The sequence below is a fragment of the Anomaloglossus baeobatrachus genome, chromosome 3 (assembly GCF_048569485.1).
Source record: "Anomaloglossus baeobatrachus isolate aAnoBae1 chromosome 3, aAnoBae1.hap1, whole genome shotgun sequence".
Taxonomy (NCBI): Eukaryota; Metazoa; Chordata; class Amphibia; order Anura; family Aromobatidae; genus Anomaloglossus; species Anomaloglossus baeobatrachus.
Genome location: NC_134355.1, coordinates 535,539,276 through 535,565,553, shown reverse-complemented (window position 1 = coordinate 535,565,553; position 26,278 = coordinate 535,539,276). Strand labels below are relative to the sequence as shown.

The 26,278-nt window shown below is 44.5% G+C and overlaps 1 protein-coding gene across 1 annotated transcript in view; it reads left to right on the top strand.

The window, feature by feature from the left end:
• The window catches only part of LOC142297294 (phospholipid scramblase 2-like), a 119,139-nt gene that overhangs the window by 83,755 nt on the left and 9,106 nt on the right, over positions 1-26,278 (top strand). The window contains exons 5-6 of the mRNA XM_075341538.1: positions 7,145-7,294; positions 25,383-25,535. Of these exons, the coding sequence (XP_075197653.1) occupies positions 7,145-7,294; positions 25,383-25,535 (303 nt within the window). The remainder of the gene's footprint in view (positions 1-7,144; positions 7,295-25,382; positions 25,536-26,278) is intronic.

Below are 26,278 nucleotides of genomic sequence, written 5' to 3'. Positions count from 1 at the left end.
ATCTACTACACACAGGCGTGGGTATTTTTTTCAATAATACTAACTTAACAACATAATGAAAATTGATTTGTGCAAAGCTGCTACACAACTGTCTGCCCAAAGTAGAGGAATTCAAAGACTAGGACTAACTAGAAAAAATCCCCTATTAAACATAAAAAATTTATTAGACATGCATTAAAACTGAAAAAAATAGAAAAATGGGAACAAATTGATCAAAAATAGTTACAAGTGGTGTATATAAGCATGTCATTGATCAGGCTTGGAGTTTGTACTTAACAAAGGACAGTAGAGGTGATCATACAATTACAATGTATACAGTATATGATGCATATAATGGTCCCTAAGAAAGACGCTAGTGGAGAGCCCTACCTATCCGTGGAAGTTGACACAGTAACAAACAATAATAATGATGCTCCCGCACACTGTAGGCTGGCTCTAGTAAATTCATAGAAACCCCTAGGTCATAAGTTCACCAATATACTCACACCGTTAAAAAACCACAGCAATGATTACAAAATAAAAGAGCAAGGGCAAAAAATTATGACACATGTGCATAGATACTAGTACTAGGATACAACAAGCAACTATCCCAAGCACTATAATTATCCAAATATTAGATGCCAATTTAGATTAAAACAGTGGTGTATGCATAGTCGGTTTTCCAAGTCACCAGAACGGAAATTGCAGCCCAAAAAGGTGGATTAAAGAAAAAAAAGACACTTCCCTTTTGTTGTTGCATTATGCTATGGCCCCCAATGTTTTTCCCCTCCCTGACAAGTGTTATCTGTAGGCCAGGAGACATGTGGCAAGATGCCAAGATAGCATTAGAAAAGTGCTGCTAAATGCAATATCCACTTTAAATAGCAACTGTAGGTCCACATCAAATGATAGAATTGAAGATTATAGTGTACTAGCTGTAGTACCCGGGCTTTACCCGGGATAGTAACTGTCTCCCTGTCTCTCTCCCAGTTTCTGTCTGTGTGTCGCTGTCTGCCTGTCTCTCTGTCTGTCTCTTTCCTTGTCTGTCTGTGTCTATGTCTCTGTCTATTTCTATCTCTGTCTGTATTTGTATCAGTCTATCGGTCTCCATCTCTGTGTCTGTCTGTGTCTCTCTCTACCTCTGTCTTTGTCTCTATGTGTGTGTCACTCTGTCTCTTTTCCGTCTGTCTTGGTCTGTCTCTTTCCAGGGCTGTCTCTTTCCAGGGCTGTCTCTTTCCAGGGCTGTCTCTTTCCAGGGCTGTCTCTTTCCAGGGCTGTCTCTTTCCAGGGCTGTCTCTTTCCAGGGCTGTCTCTTTCCAGGGCTGTCTCTTTCCAGGGCTGTCTCTTTCCCCATCTGTCTCTGTCTGTGTCTTTGTCTGTGTCTTTGTCTGTCTGTCTTTTTCTGTCTCTCTATCCATCTCTCCACTGATATCATATAACCTTACGCATAAGCTTCAACCAACAGTTTATTCTGTTCCTATAGCAACCACTGACAGTTGCTATTAATAACCTATAGCTCCCACCTCCATTCAGTTTAATGGCAGCAGGATTTTAGAGACTAACTGTAAACCATGGGGTTACATTTTTCTGTCAAAACAGTCCATGACGTTCCCTGGGTCACATGGGGCGTCTATGCAAAATTTCGTGATTGTAAATGCAACGGAGCAGATTCCTTTAGCGGACATACACTCAGCTTTATATATTAGATATCGTCTAAGAAGCCAGTATCCAAGATACTAAGTGTGCATGTCCAAACTAGGTAAACACTAGAGCATCAAACACATTTGATTAACAGCCATCTGTGCAGTGTAGGTATGTGCCTTAATGATCCATCTACTAGGTCCACAAGATGACATGCCCCAACTGTGATGCAAGTCATGGGAAAAAAAAAACCCCAAAGGGTCACCAGTGGGGCATGTAGCAGACGTAGCACCCTGTGTTCCTGAAGATCACATGACTATGGGAAAGGTGCACGTCAGGTAACCAATTCACAAGGGTGACCCATCAAAGATTACAGACCCAACCCCCCTTGTGCATTAAGGATCAAATTATCGAGATCCAGGGGGAGCAAGTCATCATGTCCAGATGCATCAGAGGTACCATGACCACAGGTTAATTCATGGGCAGCTGCTTCTCAGCATCCGGGCTAATCAGAGTTTACTTAATCAGGGGTGAACACCCCTAGCAACTGATTGTCATGGATGGAGACAAGGATCAAAAGTAGGGGCCATTCCTAAAGCAAAAAGGTGACACCCAATAATATAGGAGGGGCAAAAAGATTCTATATAAATGGTAATGAAGAATGAGAGTTGATGGACCAGAAATTCAAGGCCCTCTTTTGTGATAGCATTGCAGATCCACTTTTTTGTTCAACCAACCACAGTCTCAGATAAGGTCAAAGTATATCCTACAACCACTAGAACCCCTGTAATAAATCCCAACACACCTAATGAAATATACACAAAAAACACCTAGGGATTGTTCACAATAAATACAAGATGGCTTTGTTAGTAATAAGGACCCAGGAGAGGGAGTAATAGTTGGTATACAATCCTCCTGGACAGTGCACCCTTACACCATGTACATGTAGACTAATCCAGATCAATTTATTTACCATATGCCCATATAAATTATATTTCCCCACCAAGTGGTCCAGCTTCAAACATTAATGCAAAACACTGTGGTTTGGTTAAAACCAATTCCCAAACCAAAAGAAGCTATAGAAATCAATAAATCATTAAAATAATTTTTATTTCAAATATCAAAAAAATTTTTTACATACAATAATAAAATTTCCAAAGGAGTTCCACTTTAATACAACAAGGGACACGAGGGGTTAATAAGAAATATATATTACAAATATAAATAGATTTTAATAAATTATTTAATAATATATATATCCTTGTCAGTGATCGATCTGTTCTGTGATAAATAATTTAGTGTGCACACAGTTTATTAATATATATATATATATATATATATATATATATATATATATATAAACACAAATATTTCTGGTTAGACTCAATTTAATTGTATGAACCAATTAGTTTAAATAAATAAATAGATAGAAAAAATATTAAAGGTGTTTATAAATAAATAAATAAACATCACTACTTGTAGAGTGCTTAGTTTTAATACATATATTCACCAAGTTTATAAAGCAAGTGCAAAAAAATTTGGTTCATATCATCAAGGAATTCCCAGAAACATTCATGCTCAATAGTTCTATATGGTCACTATACATATATTCTAGCAGAACAGCAACTGCGGTATCTAGATCACCCAGAGTTATAAGCTTATTGCTGATAAGCAATCCAGATCAATGAATAAGTTCAATCCAAAATCATTAACAGATAAACAGTTGGGCAAAATCCTCCACATATAATATATAACAGTAAAGTTACATATTTCTGGAATGATGCAAAATAGAGACCCAACAGAGAACCTCCAACAGCTTTGCAGTTTACAACAGAAACCAGTAACACTGTGGACAGGGTCCCCTAAAGAAACAGGCAAAAAGAGGGACGTCAATTAATGAAAAAATGTGACGCCCCTGCACTAGTCAGGGTGTCACAGGGAACTGCACTCCTGTCCTGATAGTGCAGAACCCACCCTCCTTGGTACCAGGTTCCACCTAGTGGTATTGCTACCAACCGCATTCAAAACCCCAATCCACACTCACACCAGTACAGGACAGAGAAGCCAGTGGGTAGGTCTAGCAGGAGAGTGCCGCCCACCTTGAGGGTCAGACAGACTGGTGGGAGGTGACAAGTCAGTGAGCTCCAGGGGAGCAAAGGGAGAGGAAGTGTAGTAGATACTCTCAAAGGGAGAGGGAACTGGGCTGAGGAGCCGAAGCTCCCGAGAGGTCGGACTAAATTGGGACATAGCAAAAGCAATACTATTGGGAGCGGATATGTGACGCCCTGGTACCGCCAGGTGGTCACAGAAGAATACTACACCCCACACAACATCTTCCCACACTAGGTCCCATTAGCCCAAAATCCTAGCCACCCCCCTCAGGGTAGGAAGGGCACACCAGTGGGCAGGACCAGGCGGTTTGGGAGCGCCCACCTAGGGGTCTTGAGGATCCGGGGGAGGGAACCAGTTAGTTGAAGTTGAAGTCAGAGTTTAGAGTCAAGTGGAAGTTGGAGGTTGGAGTGGAGTCGGTCAGTGACAGTGACAGGCTGTGCAGAGAGCTCGAGACTGTGTCTAGTGCAGGTAGCCAGGGTAGTGGCTCTGGTCTACTGGCTAGGTGGCAAGCAGTGGACCGTGTCCAAAGGCGACGAGAGTCCTGTCGCGGGAGATCTCAGAGTGGACCGGGACAGGGTTGGAGCCCGCCGGTACCGACAGTGGAGATTCGGTCCGGAAAATGTGCACAGGTGGGGTACCTGGACCCTAGTTAGAAGACAGTTGCAAGCCACTTCTCTAATTCACCAGACCGGGAGCAAGGTTTCAGACATTGCTCCAGAAGTGTTAGCCCAGATAGAGTGAAACGGCAGCCCACCGCAGGGGATAGGGTATCCGCAAACACCCACTGAAATCCCAAGGGTCAGTTTTCGCGGGCATATCTCCCAAGCAGAATATACCGGGAGCGGACTTCCCCGTTCCATACGGAGTTGTCCAGAAGTGAGGAAAATTACAAAGTGCCGGAGGAAGGGACATCGGTACGCCAGCCGGGTGTGAGACCCGAGTACACCCACCCGGATGCAGCAGCCGGCCACTGACACCTTGGTTTACCAACAGACTTGTGTGCAATTATTCAACAGTGAGTACACTAACATTTCCTGGTCCGGCCCAGCGCGCCACCTCCGGCCTACATCACTCCCCGTGTCCTGGACACTGAGCCCCGGGGCATCCACCCCTACCGACGGAGGGGTTAAACAACTAGCTGCCATTCCATCACCCCCGGGTGCCTCCCAACAGCAGCGGTGGGTGGCGTCACAAAGTATCTACAGCAATCCCCGTACTTATACGTCCCTTTTTATTTGAGTGTCCGCGTGACCCCCTGGGTCCGGAAACCCCTCGAGCCACTGCGGATCCGGATCCGAGCAGCCCGACTGCTGACGTGGGTGCGGCACAGATACCTGGACGTACTCTCCTTCCCAAGCAGCAGTGGTGCACTGGGACTTTTGGTTCATCTGCAGCATGTTTGTGTAATGACTTTACAAAACATCATCCAGCACTACGATAACCGGCCTGAGTGAGTAAATGGTCATCCCCTGCTTCCTGCAAGCCTACGCTTCCCTGCACCCCACCATCCAGAGCCCCGGGGCCTTCCCTACCCGTGGAGGGAAACGTCATCTGGCTGCCCCCATTCCATCTCTCCCGGGTGCTCCCATCGGCAGCGGCGGTAATCCCAGTTACCGCACACCACGGGTGGCGTCACAAACTATTATCCCCTGTAAATAGCCTATTTTACATTTGAGAGTGGCCGCACACCCCCGGGTCCGGAGACCCTCGAGCCACAGTAGCAACACCCCCGAATCCAATCGGTTTGACCACTGCAGGGGCGGCACAAAAACATGCCAAGACAATGTAAAGCAGGCTATGTGGGAGCTAATCACGTGCATACAAGAAGACAAGTCACTAAGGAAATCACTAATGTGACAATCTGTGAAGGGTATTTTAAATTAACTTATGGAGTAATATGGGGAGAGCTAGGGGGGAATGGGGAAAAATAAAATAGGACTTCAAAGACCCTTAAAACTGATAGCAAAATATATGGAATTAAAAGTGATTTCCCAGGTTCACACTATTCATTGATAGTCCATTAATATGAGCCACAGGGAGGGCTTCATAAGTGTAAAAATATAGAGGCAACAAGGCCCTTAACAGACTACTAGCCGCAATGGTAAAACATCAACACCCCAAGAATCACAGATGGACAGCAGCATTTAAGTGATTAAACAGCTTTAAAGAAAACTAGTTCTTCTAGGCATCGGCTGCATAACAAACTCATCATTCACCCTTAATGGTGCAGGCTACGCTCCTGAACCAGTTTTATACGTGTAGAGTTGAGCAAACATCAGGCTCAAGGTTCGGGCTTGGAAAAAGACTTGAGCCCGGTGAGTATCGCGCTGTGCTCGTATCTGAGTGATTACCTGCATTGTGCGCACTGTGGAATGTGTTTATTCGGCTCAAATTTGGCTTTCATTCAGAGTTCTAAGCTGTTTTGTTCATGGAGATTTTAAAAAACAAACAAAAAAAAAAAGCATACAAAAGAAAACACCGCCCCCCCCCACCTCCAGAAGTGTTTTACAATGTCCCATAGCAAAACACTTCTGGAGGTGGGTGGGCAGTGTTTGTAAAGTTTTTTTTTTTACCTCTGCTTGAACAAAACAACTTAGAAGTCTGAATGAAAGCCAAATTTGAGCCGAAGAAAAACATCCCGCAGTGCGCACAATGCAGGTAATCACTCAGATACGAGCACAGCGCTATACTCACCAGGCTGAGTTTCATGTCTTTTTCCAAACTCGAACCCCGAGCCTGAGGTTTGCTCAGCTCTACATACATGCACACCCGACATCTGAAAGAAGGTTTGTTCTGCCAATTGAATGTAATTTAAAGGCTGCAAGCGATCAGGAGATGCTACTTGGCTGCAGTGGTCACATTACATTTTTCAAATGTCAGAAAACTGCCAGGGTTCAAAGAACTGAGAATGGAAGCGCCGCACCAGTCAGGTAGGTATGCTATGACTAAGAAAAGAGAGTGTGTTTCAAAAGCGACAGAGGAACTTTCCTTGTTCGTGTATCTGGAAGATTTTATCTTAAAGAATAAAATATAAATTTTTACTCACATGAGTGCTGGACATAGCTTACTACACTTCCCTTGATGCCGTTGTCGAGTCCGTGCACCTGACATCAATTGCATCTGGTGTGTTCCTTGTCTTCAGTCTGGTAGGTAAGTATAGAATTTTGTGTTCATTAATAGTGGATTGTCCAGATGTGGACAGCTCCTTTAATGTTCCTGGTTACAAGATAAAAAATCCTAACACACTGGGGAATTCAACCATAAGCTATTACTGATGATAGTCAGTGATGTTACACTAACTTATCTTCTTAATTGATTTTATCTATTTTGGCTTCATCAGGGTAAAATTGAAGGGACATTTCTAAAAATTGATATTGACTCTTCATGTACACATTTCTTATGTTTTCTGAAGGCTGAATTGAAGACAGCATCTGGGCAAACAATGGCCTATATTGTTAAAGGAAACAACCTATGCAAGGTGTCATTTCAAATTCTGAATGAAAATAGTGAGGAGGTGCTGAAAATATGTTCAATTTTCAGCTTTGGTTCAGCGCAGTTTAAGGTAATATTTATTTTTCATTAAATATACAGTCTGTATAATAACAATACAACCCACGGTATATCAATTAAAGGGGCAGTAGACACACCTTTTGTTGAAGAAGATCTGTTCACTATTTGGATTGCTTTAACAAATACATTTGTATTCTTCAAGACAAAACACTGCATTTTACCATTTTCACTGTGATAGTCTGCCATTACATATCCCCGCATTGTCAGTATTGATTAGACTGTGTTATACTTGTAATACACCCCAATATCTCTATACACATGAGCAATATGCTGCCATGCTGATCATTACAGAAGAACAAACATATTTTCCAATGTGCATAATAACCTATATGTGTGTGTATATACAGATCTGGCAAAGATTAAGAGACCACTGCAAAATTGGCAGTTTTTCTCATTTTTCTCTTTATAGGTATATTTTTGAGTAAAATGTTTTTGTTTTTTTTTATTCTATAAACTACTGACAACATGTCTCCGAATTTCCAAGCAATACATTTTGTATTTATTTTCTGATAATGAGAAATGGTCAAAACAACAAAACAATGCATTACTTTCAGACCTCAAATAATGCAAAGAAAACAAGTTCATAATCATTTAGAAACAACAATACTAATGGTTTAACTCGGGAAGAGTTCAGAAATCAATATTTTGTGGAATAATCATCATTTTTAATCACAGCTTTCATGTATCTTGGCATGCTTTCCACCAGTCTTTCCCACTGCTTTTGGGTGACCTTATGCCACTTCTAGTGCAAAAATGTAAGTAGTTGTTCTTTGTTTGATGGCTTGTGACTATCCATCTTCCTCTTGATTGCATTCCAAAGGTTTTCAATGGGGTTCAAGTCTGGAGATTGGGCTGGCCACGACAGGGTTTTGATGTGGTGGTCCTTCATCCACACATTGATTGACCTAGCTATGTGGAATGGCGCAATGTCCTGCTGGAGAATCCAGTTCTAAGAGTTGGGGAACATTGCCTGAGCAGAAGGAAGCAACTGTTTTTCCAGAATAACCTTGTATGCGGCTTGATTCATACGTCCTTCACAAAGTTTATTCTGACCAATTTCTAGAGTAAGGTAATCTTCTCTGATGAGTCTAATTTTCAGCTTTGCCCAACACCAGGTCGTCTAATGACTAGACGGAGACCTGGAGATGTGTACAAGCCACAGTGTCTTGCACCCACTGTGAAATTTGGTGGAGGATTGGTGATTATCTGGGAATGCTTCACCAAGGCTGCAATTGGGTAGATTAAACTTTGCGAAGGATTTAAAAATCAAGTTTATAGAATAAAAGAACAATTTACACTTTACTCAAAAATATACCTGTAAAGAGAAAAATCAGAAAAACTGATAATTTTGTAATGGTCTCTTAATTTTTACCAAATGGTGTATATACAGTATTTTATATGTTTTTGTAATATATATATATATATATATATACATACACACACATATATTTATATTGGAATGTTGTTTACTGTAACCTGGGGGTTTCACTTGCTTTCAGCGATGCTAGGTGGCTTAGGCAACACAGGTATCACCGTCTCTAATAAAACCCAGCAGTTTATTTAATAGACTCAGGATAAACTGCTAAACAAAATGTAACAAAGCCTCTCCCGGCTTAAAGGAAAATATAACACATCCGCATACCGTGGGTTTCCAGTCCAATTAACTGTCCATAGTGGAGGTATGGCTGTCTCTACACTCTGGCTCCTGCCAGTGAACACCACTCACTGTGGTTGCTTCAACAGCCTCCAGCCCTCTCCAGCCAGGCTGCAGTCTTTTCCCCTGTACTCACCTGGACTGATTCCCAGAAGTCTCTCTCTCTCTCAAGTCTTCACACACACTGAGACCTCCAGCACACAATTCTCATGGGCAGCACACTCTCAGACTTCTGTCTGTCTCTAAAACTAACCCCGGACACTTCCCACAGGTGGAGCTATGTGATTCTCCACACCCATCTATTGTTAAAGGAAACCTGACCCATAAATACTATACCAAAGTCTTGTGGAACTACAGGTCCCATAGCAACAACTTTAGTTTAACATCGTAGGGGACCTTCTCCACTATGACACATAGCGACCATTCACAGCATTGGGGTCATTACCTCACATACCCTCCCCCTCTGTTCAAACTTGTAGGGTTGGACACTTGACAACCTACAGGGGCCCTGAGACAGGACATTAGTGTTACCTTGCCCTACCAGTCGAGAGGGTCCTCCCTGATAAATATGCGCTTCAGCTCCTACTAGAGTTTGGCCATTGTCACCAGACCCGTCTCAGTTAACCCCCTTCCCAGATATGCCCCCCAGTCAGACCTATCTCTCCATGACTGTCTACAACAGCCAGTGCGGTAGGGAGCCTCTTTTCTAGTCGAAACTACTGTCTGGTCTGACTCAGAGCTATCTAGTCGACTAGACGGGCTACTGTCTGGGTACTTTAGCACAGAGCTGATAGACGATCTGCTATATGTAGACCCTCCTCATTCTCTTTTTGCAGATCTATTTTGGGCACTTCTTCTAGGACAGAGGTTTCAAACACGCGGCCCGCGGGCTGCATGCGGCCTCTCAGGCTGCTTCGTGCAGCCCCAAACCCCGTGCCTCTATTAACTATCGTGGCTGCTTCAAGGGCCACAGCCACTGTTTGCGCTTTATGTCAGATGAATGTTTTGCCGGCGCTGCGCTCTCAGAGTCCTTGACTCTGCACGTTCAGTGCCAGCAAAACAATCATCTGCCCCTGCACCGGCTGCGATAGTTAATAGGAGCACGGACCTGGGGGCCGCACGAAGCAGAGATGAGGCAGCCGAGGGAATGCCGGACAAGTGAGAAGAATGGTAGGGTTTTTTTGTGTGTCTGTGTGTGTGTGTGTGTGTGTGTGTGTGTATGTGAAGGACGGCACATTAACCCCCCATACTGGGTACATCATGGCTCCCTGGTAGTTAAGGACTCATCATGACATACCCAGTACGTCATGGCAAAATCACGGCCCCGGAGCCCCGGTGGCTGCGATGGCTTTGCAAATACCTTAGATTCGGGGAGGAGGGGACCTCTGCCTGACCTCATTAGGGGTGTTGTCTCCTACCCGGACCTACGGAGGCTTTGATTGGCTGACGAACGCCGCTCAACCACTGTAATGTTTCAACCATTGAAAATGGTTCAAACATGGAAATCCAGCCATGATCAGTGCAGCTATAGTACTGGTCATTGGCTGGAGCTGGGTGACCTCTGTTTCACCCGCCCCCAGCTCTGACTGGAGAGACCAGCCTTGTGACTAATCTCTCTAATTACTGGCGATCTGTGGCCGGAGACCGCTCCCCTCAGCTTCACTCCAGCATCTGTGGAAGCTGAGGAGAGCGATCGGTAAGTTATAGCGCCATCCTTTCATCCGCCCCCATTACTGCATCTGATCCGCTATCTCCACTGCCCCCTCTCAGCCGCTGCCGCCACCATTTCCTCCCACCCATTACTACAGGATGGGGACAAGGTGGGCACATGACTATAGGATGGGGACAAGGCTGGGAACATTACTATAGGATTGGGATATTACTAAAGGATGGGGACATTACAAGGATGGGCACAATACTAAAGGATGGGGACATTACTATAAGATGGGGACAAGATGGGGACATTACTATAGGATGGGGACAAGATGGGGACATTACTATAGGATGGGGACAAGGTTGGCGACATTACTATAGGATGGGGACAAGGTTGGCACATTACTATATGATGGGGACATTACTGTAGGATGGGCACATTACTATAGAATGGGGATAGTACTACAGGATAGGGAGATTGCTACAAGGGGACAAGGATGGTGAGCATTACTATAAGATGGGGACAAGGATGAACACATTACTACAGGATGGGTACATTACTATAGGTTGGGGACAAGGATGGACACATTACTACAGGATGGGCACATTACGATAAGATGGGGACATTACTATAGGATCGGGACAAGGATGAACACATTTCTACAGGATGGGGACATTATAAGATGGAGACAAGGATGGGACACATTACTATGGGATGGGCACGTTACGATAAGATGGGGACATTACTATAGGATGGGGACAAGGATGAACACATTTCTACAGGATGGGGACATTACGATAAGATGGGGACAAGGATGGGGCACATTACTAAATGATGGGCACATTACGATAATTTGGGGACAAGGATGGGCACAATACTACAAGGGGACAAGGATGGGCACATTACAACAAGATAGGGCACATTACTAAAAGATGTTGGCCAAAATTTCTATATAGTGCTAATTGTAACACTATTAGTTACAAGAAAGGGATAAAATGTAAAAATAAACTCAAAATAAGGCATGACATTTTTTTTTCACCATCAGATTTTTTTTATATATATTTAAACAAAGAATGTGCACATTTGTTATAATAAACAGGGGAAAAATGTTTAAAATCAGTGATCCAAAAGGTGTGTAAAAAAAAAATATATATGGTACCAATAAAAATGTCACTTTGTCCTGCAAAGAATGCGGCCCCCCAAATTATTTTTTTCCTCTGTACGGCCCATACACCCAGCCAAGTTTGAGACCCCTGTTCTAGGACATCTTTGATAGTCTCTCTGATTTTTCCCTTTGCCAACACCATCTTTGGCTAGAGATTGGTCAAAAGCTCCATTCTTTTCTTTGGCCGTTGTCTTAGAGCCTTCAGAGTCTGTGCTAAAGCCCGATGTATAACTAGGTCCTCTATGACCTTCGCTCCTTTCACTACAGGACTTGCTTCTATTCCCATTCAAGGCAACATGTTCATTAGATGGACCGCACTTCTTCCCTGGGCCCTGGCTCGAAAGTGGTCGCCACCTCAACTTGACAAAGTTTCTCTGTAATCTTCTGTCTTTCAAGACTCAATTGCTTTGGCTCTTCCAGGTATCCCAGACGGCATTCTAGGAGAACTCGTACATTTTTAACACACTCCTTTGTTCCCACAATGACACATGGAAGCATACCGACTAGAGATGAGCGAACCGGTCCCGGTTCGGCTCGAGGTCGGCTCGCCGAACGGGGGACCCGTTCGAGTTCGGTTCGTCGAACGTTCGACGAACCGAACTCGAACGTATAGGCTATAATGGGAGGCAATCACAAACACATAATAATGCATTATAAATGTACACAAACAGTTAATAAACATTGCCATAACACTTACCGGTCCTCGCGATCCCTCCTGCACTCTGTCTCCTGCCGCTATTCCATCCGATGATCGCTGAATCCTCCCGGTGACCTGCACTGCCAGCAGAGATGCAGGACCTATCGTGACGTCAAAATAGCCATGTGACCAGTCACGTGGCTATTATCTCATTGGCTACAGACTGGTCACATGACTATGACACGTCATGTAGGACCTGCGAGTGCATCTCTCCGGTACACGGTGCACATATGTGTATCGCCGTGTACCGGCGACATGCTCTAGCACACGGTCGACTCCCCGTTCCGTTAGGGACCGGCTGACACAGCCGGTCATTAACGGAGATCACCGTTGCCATAGCAACGCAGTTAGCGGTGACGTCACCGCTAACCGCGGCTCCGAGAGCACCGTTGCTATGGTAACGTTACCGCTGACAGCCAGCACTGATCACTCACGGAGTGAAGGCTGCACGCTGCTTCCCGATTGTAGTGAGGATTGTACTGAGGATGAGGTTCCCCAGCCCATGATGGGCTGGTGACCCTCATCCTCACTACAATCGTCACTACTACACTAGAAAGAAAGAAGACAGAAGAGCAGGATCGTGGAGGGCTGACAGGGGGTAATAAAGATGGAGTCTCTAATGGGTCTGTGTATTTATTTCTATTAAAGTATTTTTTCTCTGTGTGGTGTTTTTTTTAACCCCTTATTGGAGATTCTTAATGGCCGGGTCAAACGTGCCTGACATTAAGAATCTCTGGCTTAATACTGGCTAGTAAAACAAAGCCAGTATTAACTCATGATTACCCAACAAGCCACCCGGCTCCAGGGCTGTTGGAAGAGTTGGATACAGCGCCAGATGATGGCGCTTCTATGAGAGCGCCATTTTCTGGGACGGCTGCGGACTGAAATCCGCAGCAGAGGCGCCCAGAAACCTCGGGCTAACCTGTGCTGCGGATTCCAATCCCCAGCTGCCTAGTTGTACCCGGCTGGACACAAAAATGGGGCGAAGCCCACGTCATTTGTTTTTTAATTATTTCATGAAATAAGTGAAATAATTAAAAAAAACGGGCTTCCCTATATTTTTGGTTGCCAGCCGGGTACAAATAGGCAACTGGGGGTTGGAGGCAGCTCGTGGCTGCCTGCTGTACCTGGCTAGCATATAAAAATATGGCGAAGCCCACGTCATTTTTTTGGTGGGCAAAAAAATTCTGCATACAGTCCTGGATGGAGTATGCTGAGCCTTGTAGTTCTGCAGCTGCTGTCTGCTCTTCTCCATATAGATAGACAGCAGCTGCAGAACTACAAGGCTCAGCATACTCCATCCAGGACTGTATGCAGAAGTTTTTTGCCCCCTGAAAAAATTATGTGGGCTTCGCCATATTTTTGTATGCTAGCCAGGTACAGCAGGCAAGTACGGCTGCCCCCAACACCCAGTTGCCTATTTGTACCCAGCTGGGAACCAAAAATAAAGGGAAGCCCTTTTTTTATTATTTCATGAATTTCATGAAAAAATTAGAAAACAAATGACGTAGGCTTCGCCCCATTTTTGTGTCCAGCCAGGTACAACTAGGCAGCTGGGGATTGGAATCCGCAGCACAGGTTGGCCTGAGCTTTCTGGGCCCCACTGCTGCGAATTGCAGTCTGCAGCCGCCTCAGAAAATGGCATTTTGATAGAAGCGCCATATTCTGGCGCTGTATCCAACTCTTCCAGCACCTGCCTGCTATACCTGGCTAGCATACAAAAATATGGCGAAGCTCACGTCCTTTTTTTGTAGTTTTTTGGCAAAAAAAATAAAAAATGCTTCCCTGGATTTTCCATTGCCAGTGAAGGTAACACCAAGCAGTGGGGGTTAGCAGCCAGTAGCTGCTTGGATTACCCTTAGCTAGCAATACAAAAAATGCAGCGGGAGCCCATATATATTTTTTTTAATTATTTAGTTAAATAACTAAAAATAAAATGGGCTTCCCTGTATTTTGATTGCTGGACATCACAGTGCTGTAAAAATAAATCTTTAAAAAAATGACGTAGCGCTCCACGGTATTTTTGATTCTCAGCGCAGATAAAGCAGACAGCTATGGGTTGCCACCTCCATCTGCCTGCCGTTACCTTGGTTGGCAATCAAAATACAGGGAAGCCCATTAATTTTTTCTATTTAAAAAATAGTTAAAAAAAAAAAAATGACGTTGGGTCCCCCCATTTTTGATAGCCAGCTAGGGTAAAGCAGACGGCTGTAGCCTGAAAACCACAGCTGGCAGCTTTACCGTGGTTGGGGATCCAATGTGGAGGTCCCCTCAGGCTCTTTTTTATAATTATTGTATAAAAATTAATAATTACACAATAAAAGTAGGGTCCCCCCAAATTGGATCACCAGCCAAGGTAAAGCGGACAGCTGTGGTCTGGTATTCTCAGGGTGGGAAGGTCCATAGTTATTGGGCCTTCACAGCCTAAAAATAGCAGGCCGCAGGCACCCCAGACGTGGCGCATCCACTAGATGCGCCAATCCTGGAGCTTCACCCCAGCTCATCCTGTGCCCTGGTGCAGTGGCAAACGGGGTAATAAATCGGGTTGATACTAGCTGTAAAGTAACCTGAGATCAAGCCCAGCAGTTTGTGATGTCATGGCGTCTATTAGATACTCAACATCATAAACTGTCAGTACTAACAAAAACAAAAAAAATCGACAAAAGAAATTTATTTGAAAAAACAGTCCCCAAAACATTTCCTCTTTCACCAATTTATTGTAAGAAAAAAAATAAAAGGGGTCCCACGACGACTCTGGACCATCTAGAATATGGGGGGGGAGACACTCAGGGAACGTATCCCCCATTTTCTAGGAGTGCGGACCCTTCATGTGAGGAGTGTGGGTGCAATGAATCTGCACTCACTCTTCTCGGGTCCACAGCAGCAGAGTCCATGTCGTAATGGTTGCTACCAAAGCTGCAATGCCCTGCTCATGAGGTAAGGGCATGCCTAATCAGGAGAACTACTGTAGAGGAAGCTCTGCTCACTGGTATATAGGTGCTCAGAGGTAATAATAGATAAAATTAGTGAGTAACCTCGGCACTCTATATCTCCCAGACTAAGTCAGTAAGTCACAACGGATAGTAATGCAAAATCACTCTTTATTGGTCCGTATTAAGAAAAAAAAATTTCATAAGCATATATGTTTTTGTCCAAAACAAGTTACAAATGACGTTTCGGCCTGAGCCTTCGTCAGATTGGACTTATCTGCATGTAATCATGAAAAATGACAATAATCAGTATCACATAAGAGTGAGAGAACAATAACATAAACTCGAACAATGTAGAGGTACAATTGGGATGCAGCAAAAAAATTGCAACACAGCAAGAAATGAAACACATGATACAAATGTCATAATACAGTACAAGGACAATATAGTAATGACAAATATGGGGTCAGAGTAGACTTAGACAGCTCTGGTACGAAAGAGATGTCAATCATAAAGTAACATGTGCAGTAGGTGTAGAGCTACAGTGTGCATGGCAGAGCTAATGGGTAGACCGACCATAGAAAAAGAATGGAGAAAAAGTGGAGAAAAAGTGGAGAAAAAGTGGAGAAAAAGTGGAGAAAAAGTGGAGAAAAAAAATTCTCCACTTTTTCTCCACTTTTTCTCCACTTTTTCTCCACTTTTTCTCCACTTTTTCTCCACTTTTTCTCCACTTTTTCTCCACTTTTTCTCCACTTTTTCTCCACTTTTTCTCCACAAGTGGAGAAAAAGTGGAGAAAAAGTGGAGAAAAAGTGGAGAAAAAGTGGAGAAAAAGTGGAGAAAAAAAATGGAGAAAAAGTGGAGAAAAAGTGGAGAAAAAGTGGAGAAAAAAATGGAAAAAAAAGTGGAGAAAAAGTGGAGAAAAAAATGGAGAAAAAAAGGAGAAAAAGTGGAGAAAAAGTGGAGAAAAAAAATGGAGAAGAAGTGAAGAAAAAGTGGAGAAAAAGTGGAGAAAAAGTGGAGAAAAAGTGGAGAAAAAGTGGAGAAAAAGTGGAGAAAAAGTGGAGAAAAAGTGGAGAAAAAAAATGGAGAAAAAGTGGAGAAAAAGTGGAGAAAAAAATGGAAAAAAAAGTGGAGAAAAAGTGGAGAAAAAGTGGAGAAAAAAAATGGAGAAGAAGTGAAGAAAAAGTGGAGAAAAAGTGGAGAAAAAGTGGAGAAAAAGTGGAGCACCCTTTGGTGCCTTTCATGTGGCACTAAGGGGTGCTTAGCTTTGTATTTAGCCAAAAAAATGAAAAAAAAATGACGTAGGGTTCCCCCTAGTTTTGTAGCCAGCTAGGGTAAAGCAGACGGCTGCAGCCTGCAGACCACAGCTGGCAACCTCACCTTGGTTGGTAATCCAAAACTGAGGGCACCCCACGCTGTTATTTTAAATTAAATAAATAATTTTTAAAAAAAACACGTAGGGGTCCCCCAAAATTGGATCACCAGCCAAGGTAAAGCAGACAGCTGGGGCCTGATATTCTCAGACTAGGGAGGTCCATGGTTATTGGACTCTCCCCAGCCTAAAAATAGCAGGCCGCAGCCGCCCCAGAAGTGGCGCATCCATTAGATGCGCCAATCCTGGTGCTTCGCCCCAGCTCATCCCGCGCCCTGGTGCGGTGGCAAACGGGGTAATATATGGGGTTAATACCAGATGTGTAATGTCACCTGGCATCAAGCCCTGGGGTTGGTGAGGTCAGGCGTCTATCAGATACCCGACATCACCAACCCAGTCAGTAATAAAAAAAAATAGACGACAAACATTTTTATTTGAAAAAACACTCCCCAAAACATTCCCTCTTTAACCAATTTATTAGAATGAAAAACAAATCCAGGTCTGGTGTAATCCAAGGGGTTGCCATGACGATCCACACTGTCCCAGTCAATGAAGAGCAGGATGTTCCCCATTGGCTGGGAGAGCAGTGCAGTGACCTGAGCTAACATCAATGGGTCAGCCCAGGTCACTGCAGGGCATGACAAGTGCTGCTGTCAGCGAGGTACATTACCTGCGCTGATCTCCAGCACTGCCGACAGCCCCTGTCACTGAGTTTAATGACCGGCGCCTTCCCTTCAAGTATCGCGAGAGGTCCGTGACGTCACCGCTAGTCAGTCTCGGGTCGGAAGCGAGAGGTGATGTGACAAGCGGCGGCCATGGAGGACAGTGACAGCGCTGAGGTCGGGATGGCGGGACATCATCACCGCAGGTAAGCCGAGCGGGGGGGGGGTGTTTTGTGTGTGTGTGTGTGTGTATGTGTATGTATGTGTACATGCCGCGGGCAGGAGGGGGTGGAGCGAGCTGAGCGGGGAAGTGTGGGCTTCCTGCACGTAACTAAGATAAACATCGGGTTACTAACTAAAGCGCTTTGCTTGGATACCCGATGTTTATCTTGGTTACCAGCTTCTGGCAGGCTGCCAGGGACGGCTCCTGCTCACTGTAGCTGTAAAAAGCCCTGCTTTTTGCTGCTAGAACCGTTCTCGAACGTATCTAGAACTATCGAGCTTTTGCAAAAAGCTCGAGTTCTAGTTCGATCTCGAACAGCCCCAAAAATCACTCGAGCTTAGAACTGGAGAACCTCGAACCGCGCTCAACTCTAATACCGACGTCACGGGGTATCCTGGCTTCACTATGAATATCAAGTCTTAAGGGTACTTTACAAGCTGCGATATCAGTACCGATATCGCTAGCGAGCATACCCGCCCCCGTTGGTTGTTGTGAGTCACGGGCAAATCGATGCCCGTGGCGCACAACATTCGCTAACACCCGTCACACGGACTTACCTTCCCTGCGACGTCGCTGTGGCCGGCGAACCGCCTCCTTTCTAAGGGGGTGGTTCGTGCGGCGTCACAGCAATGTCACACGACAGCTGTCCAATAGCAGAGGAGGGGCGGAGATGAGCGGCTGGAACATGCCGCCCACCTCCTTCCTTCCTCATTGCCAGTGGACGGAGGTAAGGAGATGTTCGTCGCTCCTGCAGTGTCACACATATCGATGTGTGCTGCCGCAGGAACGACAAACAACATCGTTACTGCACATACAACGATTTTTGGCAATTAAACGACCTCTCCAAAATCAACGATTTTTACCTCTTTTGCGATCGTTGAAGGTCGCTCGTACGTGTCACACGCTGCGATGTCGTTAACGATGCCAGATGTGCGTCACTAACGACGTGACCCCGACAATATATCGTTAGCAATGTGTCAGCATGTAAAGTACCCTTCACTTTCGTCACATCCGACTTATCTACCATCTCCTGCATGACTCTTCCATTTCTGCCAATCATCTTCTTAACAAGTTCTCTGGACACTTGTGTGACCTCTTCTACAAACTCCAACAGCCTCCGAGCTGTCTTCATGGCTTCTGCCGTTTTCCTGTAGATTCGGAATGTTTCACTGTGTTCTTCGAATTCAACAGCTGTAATACCTCGAATCTACCTAGCTTGCTGAATGTTACTTCTCAGCGCTATTATTATTGCAAGCCCAATTAATGGTTTCTTCACAACCACCACTTCCTGAAATGTTGCGGTGAGCTACTTCATATCCTCCAAACATCTGGTATCTTCTTCCATCTTTGCAGAGATAAGCCACTTCATGCGAAGACACTGTAGGTGCATGTCACTCAGGATATCTACCCGCTTGTTTCTGACATCACTTATAGAGCACACCGCCAACCAAGTCTCTGGGGCAAAGTACACTTCATAGGCCCTTATGGCCTTCTTAAACGCCTCATGCACCGACTTTTTAGCACAGGCTTCTCTTCAGTCTTCGGACACATATACCATGCTCTTAAAGAATGGACCGGTTCTTTTACTTTGAAGGACACTAGACCACTCCTTGGGTCTCTTGCATCCATCTTTTTTTCTTACCAAAGGCTCTCGATCTTGAGTTACATACTCCTCAGGTTCAGCCCCAGCCTCTGAGCCTTTGGGTTTCTCTTTGCCTTTGATCTCAGGTTTCTCCTTCTTAGTGGAGTCAATCTCTATGTGTTCTATCTTTGTCTTTCCAGCTGAGTCAGTCAAGCTCTCAGCTCCTGGTGAGACCTCTGGTTCAGATTTCACCTTTTCAGAGGCTCTTTCCATTTCAGCACCAGCTGTTTCTGGAGTCTTCACTGCATTACCTTCAACTTCCTCTTGGGGCTCCGCAGTGTCCCCTTCAGCTTTCTCTTTGGTCTCTGCAGCATCAGATTCTGCCAGGGCGTCACACCCTTCAGGGTGGCATTTTGTTCCTATTAGAGCTTTACCACTGTAATCACTCTTAACCACCCCAGTACTGGGTGGTTCACTGGTCTGCTTACCATGATCTTCGTGGTTTTTCTCTCCATTACCACTCTCTAAGATGTCATCTCCTACAGTGATTTCCAGGATTTCATATCCTATAGTGCTCACACTCGAGGGACCATCAGCTTCACACTTGGAAATCATAAGGGACACCACCAGTCCTTCCTTGGTCAGCTCCTTTTCTGCAATTTCAGCCCGTTGATATCTGTCGTTACAATGTGTCAGCTCAGATTACTCTTTCTGTTGCAGGACCTCGCTGTCTGACTCTACACTAGCAGTTGTTACTGGCAATGTGCCTTCCTCAACCTTCTCTGTTCCCTCAGACACTATACATTGCAGTACCTCTTAGCGCTTATTACGTCTTTGTTGTCGGGAAGAGGATTTGCCCTTCTCACTTATCTGTACCTCACTGTACTCGTTCGTCATCTTTATTGAGTCAGTGTCTTTACTGGAGCCATCGTCACTCCCCTGGTGTCCTAGACTAACACGAACCCGCTTAACCAGGTTTCATCCCCCTTTTCTGGAGCTCCCCCATTACTATCGGTCATATTGTCATTTATTTCCTTATCCATCATGTCACTAAGTTGGGCATGTCCACCATTTTCTTTACTCCCCACTAACTTAGGACAGTTAATTTTAGGAGGTGCTATCTTCTCCTTATCACACATAACCACACAACAAGGACCCTTTTAGCCTCCCACTGTGGTGGGGCTTCCTTTGGACCATTCTGGCTTTTGTACAAGCAACCCGACACTCCTGCTTCCACAAGTCCACAAATAATTTAGAGTCCCAACCTATAATAATTGGGTGCAGTAAATCTAAAACTACACCAACATTATGAGAACCAATGTCCCTGGCTGTCTTAATGACCACGCTAGCCACCAGATATTCTTTATCATTATTGTGGGTGCAGCTGGAATGGATCTTCCTTCCAGGAATCAGGTAGACATCACGTGTGGCCCTCACCAGGGTCAACAAGTCCAGTTAGAGATTCCCCATCCACTTCCACGGTACACAGACGTGGCTTCTCGTCAGATGGGTGGTCTATAGTGCAGACCGGACACTTGCAGCATAAATACCTTTGTCCTTGGCTACTGTCCATATGCGCTACTGCGCCCTTGTCTATGAGGTGCTTCACCCCTTTTTTGGGCAAAAACCCCTTTATGGGACTCCACTCACTTTTGGGCAGTCATCCCTTTATGGGATTCCACCCCTTTTTGGGCAACCACCCCTTTATGGGACTCCACCCCATTTTGGGCAACCCAGTCCACAGAGGGTACATTCCATGACCTTTCCAGGGAAAACTCATGTCCCAAACACACAGTACCTCGGTGCCCCAGGTGTCCTCCTGGGCACCCTGTGTCTGCACTGGCCCCGCAAGGGACTATACCAACTTGTCCAGCGCCACCAGGTCCAGACGCTCTGCCATTGACTCCTGTCGCCACTGCAGCTCCTGCTGCTGTTTCTTTACCTCCTGGTGGCCGGTCTTCTGCATTCGCTGCTCACCAACACGCACCAGGTACTTTAACAGTATCTCATCCACACAAGCTACTCCAGTCATGGCCGCTTAGCTCTCACAGACTTTCGTGGACCTGCCGATCCACCGCAAACCGTTTTGAAATTTTTTTTGTGGACCCGCCGATCCTCCGGCAACACTTCCTTGCAGTGTGTAGACAGCAGAAAAAAGAAAACCTTCGTGGACCCAGCTGTTCCTCAGGAACAACACCTTTGCAGTGTCTAGCTTGCAGTGGTGCTAGGTAGCTTAGGCAAAACAGGTATCACCATCTCTTATCAAACCCAGCAGTTTATTTAATAGACTCAGCATAAACTGCTAAACAAAATGTAACAAAGCCTCTACCGGCTTAAAGGAAAATATAACACATTCACATACCGTGGCCTTCCAGTCCAATTAAATGTCCATAGTGGAAGTAAGGCTGTCTCCACACTGTCTTCTGCCAGTGAACACCACTCACTGTGGTTGCTTCCTGCAGCCTCCAGCCCTCTCCAGCCAGGCTGCAGTCTTTTCCCCAGTCCTCACCTGGACTGATTCCCAGAAGTCTCTCTCTCTCCAGTCTTCACACACACTGAGACCTCCAGCACACAATTCTCATGGGCAGCACACTCTCAGACTTCTGTCTGTCTCTAAAACTAACCCCGGACACTTCCCACAGGTGGAGCTATGTGATTCTCCACACCCATCTATTGTTAAAGGAAACCTGACCCATAAATACTATACCAAAGTCTTGTGGAACTACAGGCCCCATAGCAACACCTTTAGTTTAACGTCACAGTGGACCTTCTCCACTGCAACACATAGTGACCATTCACAACATTGGTGGTCCCTACCTCAGATATATATAATCAGTCAAGTCAATGCAAAAAAAAAACACATGGAATTTCAAGGCAAAAACACAATACTTGACTGGTCATTAAAGTGTACCCGTTATTTCCGGTGACATTTTAGAATGAGCTGTCATGTATGGGTACATGAAAAATAAAACTATTTGTGACCATTGTAGCTAGGGATGAGCAAAACCGTGGAAATTCGGGTACCCCCAAAATGTAGTTGAAAGTTTGGTTCGGGATTTCAACTTGACCCGAAACCCAGACAAGTCAATGAGGACCCGAACTTCTATGCTGGAAAATGACTGTAAAATGTATGGTGTAGGTGGCTATGAAAGGAAGCAAAACAGAGGAATTTGCCGTGCAAACATATGGACATGGAATACATAAAAAAAACTTGAGTGGGCTCTCAGCTATTTTTGAAAACCAGGGTAGGTAAAACAGACAGCTACGGGGACAATCCTCAGCTGTCTGCTTTATTTTGACTGGTTATGAAAAATAGAGGGGATACCACTCCGTTTTATTCTTAATTATTTTAATTTTTCATAACCAGCCAAGGTAAGGCTGACAGCTGGTTGTTATTATCAGGCTTCAAAGGCACATGGTTATTTGGCCTTGCACAGCTTAAAAATAGCAGACCACAGACCCCCCCCCCCACCCTCCCCCCAGAATTGGTGCATCCATTAGATGCCCATTTTACCTGCACTGGTTATCCAAAATAGACGGGAGCCCACAATGCTTTTATTTTTCAATCTCTGTTCTTCCCAGCAGTGTACAGTCATCTTCTGCATGTAATAAACCTTTTTGATTGGCTTTCAACAAACATTAATTTCAACAAAATTTGTTAAGAAACAAGCAGTACCCAAACTCCAAACTCAGACACAGATTTCTTTTTTTGTCCGGTATGAAGCCTGAACTGTACCGTTCGTGTCCGCTAATCCCTAATCATAACGTGTCTTCCGTCGGCATGCTATAATTTTTAGTGACTGCTGTGCTCACAGTATAATGCTCAGTGATTTTAATTACCCCCTACCTCACCCAGATGACTGAAAATGAGCAGCTGCAGAGAGAATAAAGCATAAAGGGTATATCCATTACTCAAAAAAAAGCTTAAACTAACAGGCAAATGGTTTTTAATTGCCTGCCTGTTGTGCCCGGCACCCCTCTTTGCCAGCACAGAGCATTTACAGACCACTCCTGTCGGCAATACGGTGGCTTTGTCAACAGAATGGAGGCTTCTATTCCATTCTGCCCTGTAGATGTGGCGGGACTGCTGACGTCATGCTTATTTTCAGCTCCCAGCTTCCTATCTGAGGGAGCTTGCTGTCAATCATCTTGACATTGACTGTCCCACCCCATCTACAGAGAAGAGCAGATGAGAAGCTGCTACTCTGTTGACATGGCATCAGCGGAAGTAGCTGAATCGATGGCAGCAGTGGTCTTTGACCTGCCTGATAGTGTTTTAATTTTTTCCTCGTAGTCTCAGCACCAGTAAGTCAACCAGGCATGGTTTAAATGCTATTTACTTACTAGTATATATGCAGGATAATCACATTTCTGAAGGCAACAGTTTCCCTTTAAGTCTCTCCCGACATTTGATGTAAATGTACATCATAATTGGGAAAATATTCCTGCATTATCACAAAGTTAAATGGAATCTGTAGGCAGATTTTTATTATGCAATCTGACAACAACATAAGGTAGACACAGGGACCCCAATTTCAGGAATTTATCATATAGTTTCTTGGGTGCAGCAGTTATGATAGAGTCACAGTTTTCTCTGTAACTGATCTAGCAGAATGATTGAGCTATATATAACCTCACCCACCCCACAGCTTTCTGTATACATTTTATAGTGACAGAAAGCTGCTGATCAGTGATGGGGATGTGGTTGGACTAAGATGCATGAGGCAAGTTGCCCACTAGTAAAATTCTGAATTTAAACAGAAAAACGCTATCAAGTAACTGATACATCCCTGTAATCAGGCCCTTTTCCACTACATTATGGCGTTCTAAGATTCCATAGCAAAAACCTGCAGACAAATTCCCTTGGCTTAATTACAACAACAGAGAGTGCTGATGCCAGCACTTACCCTGACTGTTTGTCTAAGGGGTACTTTGCACACTACGACAACGCAGCTGCGATGTCGGTGGGGTCAAATCGAAAGTGACGCACATCCGGCGTCGCTGTCGATATCGGAGTGTGTAAATCGTTTTTGATACGATTAACGAGCACAAAAGTGTTGAAATCATATCATTGGTGTAGCGTTGGTCATTTCCATAATTTCAGAAGGACCGATGTTGTTTCTTGTTCCTGCGGCAGCACACATCGCTGTGTGTGAAGCCGCAGGAGCGAGGAACATCTCCTACCTGCGTCCTGCGGCTCACGCCGGCTATTTGGAAGGAAGGGGGTGGGCAGGATGTTTACATTCCGCTCATCTCCGCCCCTCCGCTTCTATTGGCTGCCTGCCGTGTGACGTCGCTGTGACGCCACACGACCCGCCCCCTTAGGAAGGAGGCGGGTCGCCAGCCAGTGTGACATCACAGGGCAGGTAAGTCCATGTGAAGTTGCCGTAGCGTAGCGGTAATGTTCACTACGGCAGCTATCACAAAAGATCGCAGCTGCGACGGGGGCGGGGACTATCGCGCTCGGCATCGCAAGCATCATCTTGCGATATCGTAGTGTGCAAAGTACCCCTAAATGCTGCAAACAATAGCGGCATTTAGTGGGTTCTGAGAGGTTGTTCCCTCTCTCACCTCATCGTTCCCTGCAATTACATTGTGGGGAGATGATGGTTGTTAAGATATCCTGAAGTCATCAAAGAACCTCTTAGTTTGCTTGGTATAGTGGTCTGTTTTATCTCAACATAAGCATGGTCTAACAGGCATCTAGTACCCTGCAATACAAAAGTGTTGAGTGGTACTAGCCCAGAGATCATTCTATTAAATAGTCAAGTTCCACAGCCCACAGAGGAGCTAAAAAAAGGAAACAAGAAAGTTAAGACAAAAAAAATAGAAAAATAGAAATCTCATAGACTTTGCTGGGGGAAGGAAATGCATGCATTTTGGCTCATCTTTGTGACCTAAAAAATGCACAAAAAATGCAGTAACAGTTGTTGTGTGTGAACATAACCTTAAAGATCTTTATTAGTTCAAAGATCTGTTTAAGATTGAGCTTTCAATTACACTTGACTTATCTTTCCTTGGTGAATTTTTAAGAGCTTGGTGTTGCTTGTACTATAGGAATTTTACTGGATAAAACCTGTGACTACCGTTACTTAAATGTTTTGTTTTTCTTTCATTTCATATTAACATCTCATTTACAGATAACGTCTATTCAGGATAAAACTGAGATTGGAAGGATTTCTGTGAGGAACTTTTTATTTCCATGTTTAATCCAATTTATATGTGATGTTAATTTTTCCTTGGATCTTGATGTGAAGATGAAGGCAGCTATACTAGCAACCTGCTTACTTTTTGTAAGTTGATATATATATATATATATAGTTGATCATTCAAATAGCTTCAAGGCATTGTATTTTATTTGTTTCTTCTTAGTCTGTATGGCAAAATTGTGTGTGCTTTTGTAGTAAATTATTGAGGTTAATCAATCAATTATCCCAGGTGCTCGAGCGCCATGCTCGGCTCCCCGCCACGCATGTTTCGCTGCTGTTTTTCAGCCACTAAACATACAGGATTTGCCTGCCAATCACAGTAATGCCATAGCCATGTTGGGTACTGGCGTTATTGTGATTGGACGGCTGCAAAGCATCATTGGATCTATGTAAGACCTGGTGACACGATGCTCTACCTTGGAAATATATTTATTATATTCCATATTAATATCATTGTTAGCTGCGTTTACTGTAGAGAGAGCTGCTGGAGTAGGAATTGGTTTGGATTTTAGACATATAGGCAGGGATTACAGCAGTAAAGTCCTTGCTACTGCAACCTAAAACCAAAAGTTCCTTGTCTGGGCTACATCTATTCTATTCCCTATTAATACCATTATTTGCTGCATTCTCTGTAGGGATACCTGCTGGAGGAGTCCCACTGCTTAATAATGGAAAAAAATCTTATTATTGGGCCCTCCTCTAAGTGTTTTCTATGGTCTACTGGAGTCCCTCCTTCTAATTATTGAAAGCACTAGCAAATTGTGCATAGGTTCTGATAAGGGAGACATAATTTAGGGTGATGCAATCCAAGTTATGCATCCACGTCT